The sequence below is a fragment of the Sinocyclocheilus rhinocerous genome, unplaced genomic scaffold (assembly GCF_001515625.1).
Source record: "Sinocyclocheilus rhinocerous isolate Xijiao unplaced genomic scaffold, SAMN03320098_v1.1 C36591331, whole genome shotgun sequence".
Classification (NCBI taxonomy): Eukaryota; Metazoa; Chordata; class Actinopteri; order Cypriniformes; family Cyprinidae; genus Sinocyclocheilus; species Sinocyclocheilus rhinocerous.
This window is the reverse complement of record NW_015783571.1, coordinates 1-1345: the sequence shown is the minus strand read 5'-3', so window position 1 is coordinate 1345 and position 1345 is coordinate 1. Positions and strand designations below refer to the sequence as shown.

The 1345-nt window shown below is 39.9% G+C and overlaps 1 protein-coding gene across 1 annotated transcript; it reads left to right on the top strand.

Moving 5' to 3' along the window:
• Window positions 1–6: 6 nt before the first annotated feature.
• LOC107736254 (prostaglandin G/H synthase 2-like) lies at window positions 7–1332 on the top strand. The gene is made up of 3 exons (XM_016547713.1): window positions 7–103; window positions 411–558; window positions 700–1332. Exons 1-3 carry the CDS (start codon window positions 68–70, stop codon window positions 1110–1112), a joined length of 597 nt encoding a protein of 198 aa, XP_016403199.1. The 5' UTR covers window positions 7–67; the 3' UTR covers window positions 1113–1332.
• Window positions 1333–1345: the final 13 nt, after the last annotated feature.

Sequence of the window (1345 nt, the reverse complement as noted above, 5' to 3'; positions counted from 1 at the left end):
CCAGGTCTACGGCCACCACCAGTTTGTGTTTAACAACTCTATTTTAACCGAACACGGCATCCGCAACATGGTGGAATCCTTCACCAAACAGAGGTCTGGAAGGGTGAGTTTCACTTACAGATAGAAAGCTTCTCAGAGAAGCCTCATGTCGTGTTCCAAATGACTTTCTTTCTTCTGTGGAACATACAAGAAGATATTTTGTGTTTTTTTGTCCATAAAATGAAAGTTACTGGGGTCCAGTGTTATTTTAGACCCTACTGACTTTTATTCTTTGGACAAACATAGTTCTTCAAAATATCTTTTGTGTTCCACAGTCATACAGTTTTGGAACAACATGAGGGTGAGTAAATGAAGACGAATGTTAATTTGTAGGTGAACTTTGCTAATGTCTATCATTTTTGTGTGAACAGGTTGCTGGTGGACGTAACCTGCCTGCTACAGTTCAAGGAGTGGCTGTTAGCGTTCTGGAGCATTCCAGACAGATGCGGTACCAGTCTTTCAATGCCTACAGGAAACGCTTCAACATGAAGCCCTACTCGTCTTTTGAGGAGATGACAGGTAAGATAAACAGTGAATATCACCTAGGCAATTCAAAATCGAAGAAAAAACCCTACTATGTTAGCATAGATTCAGAAAATTTTCACAAATACATCATGTGACCTCTTATTTAATTGTAACTTTTTCTGTATGGTAAAACAGGAGACAAGGAGCTGGCAGCCGAAATGAAGCAGCTGTACGGTCACATAGACGCGGTTGAGCTGTATCCTGGCCTTCTTGTGGAGAAACCCAGACCCAACGCTGTGTTTGGGGAGACTATGGTAGAGATGGGAGCCCCCTACTCTCTCAAAGGCCTCATGGGAAATGCTATTTGTTCTCCTGAATACTGGATGCCGAGCACATTTGGTGGGAAAGTGGGATTTGACATTGTTAACTCAGCCTCACTGAAGAAGCTGGTGTGCTTGAATATCAACGGACCCTGTCCGATGGTGTCGTTTCAGGTGCCTGATGTGAAATATCAGAGTTCAGAAAACGTGAATTCAAGCTCAGTGCACTCCACACAAAGTAATATTAATCCGACGGTGGTCTTGAACGAGCGAAGTTCAGAACTCTAAAACATTTTGAAAGCCTCGTTGCTTTCACTATGATACTTGATGTCAGATTATTTATTTGTTTATTTATTTATTTAAAGAATTTATTTCAATATGTATTTATTGATGGGTTTTTGTATTGTTATTGACTTGCAACATGCATTGGACATCCACATTTCAAGTGCAACTGTTGCTAATAATGCACATTTCTTGAATAAAAACATTTTGATCGTTTGTTAATATATATTTTGTGTCAT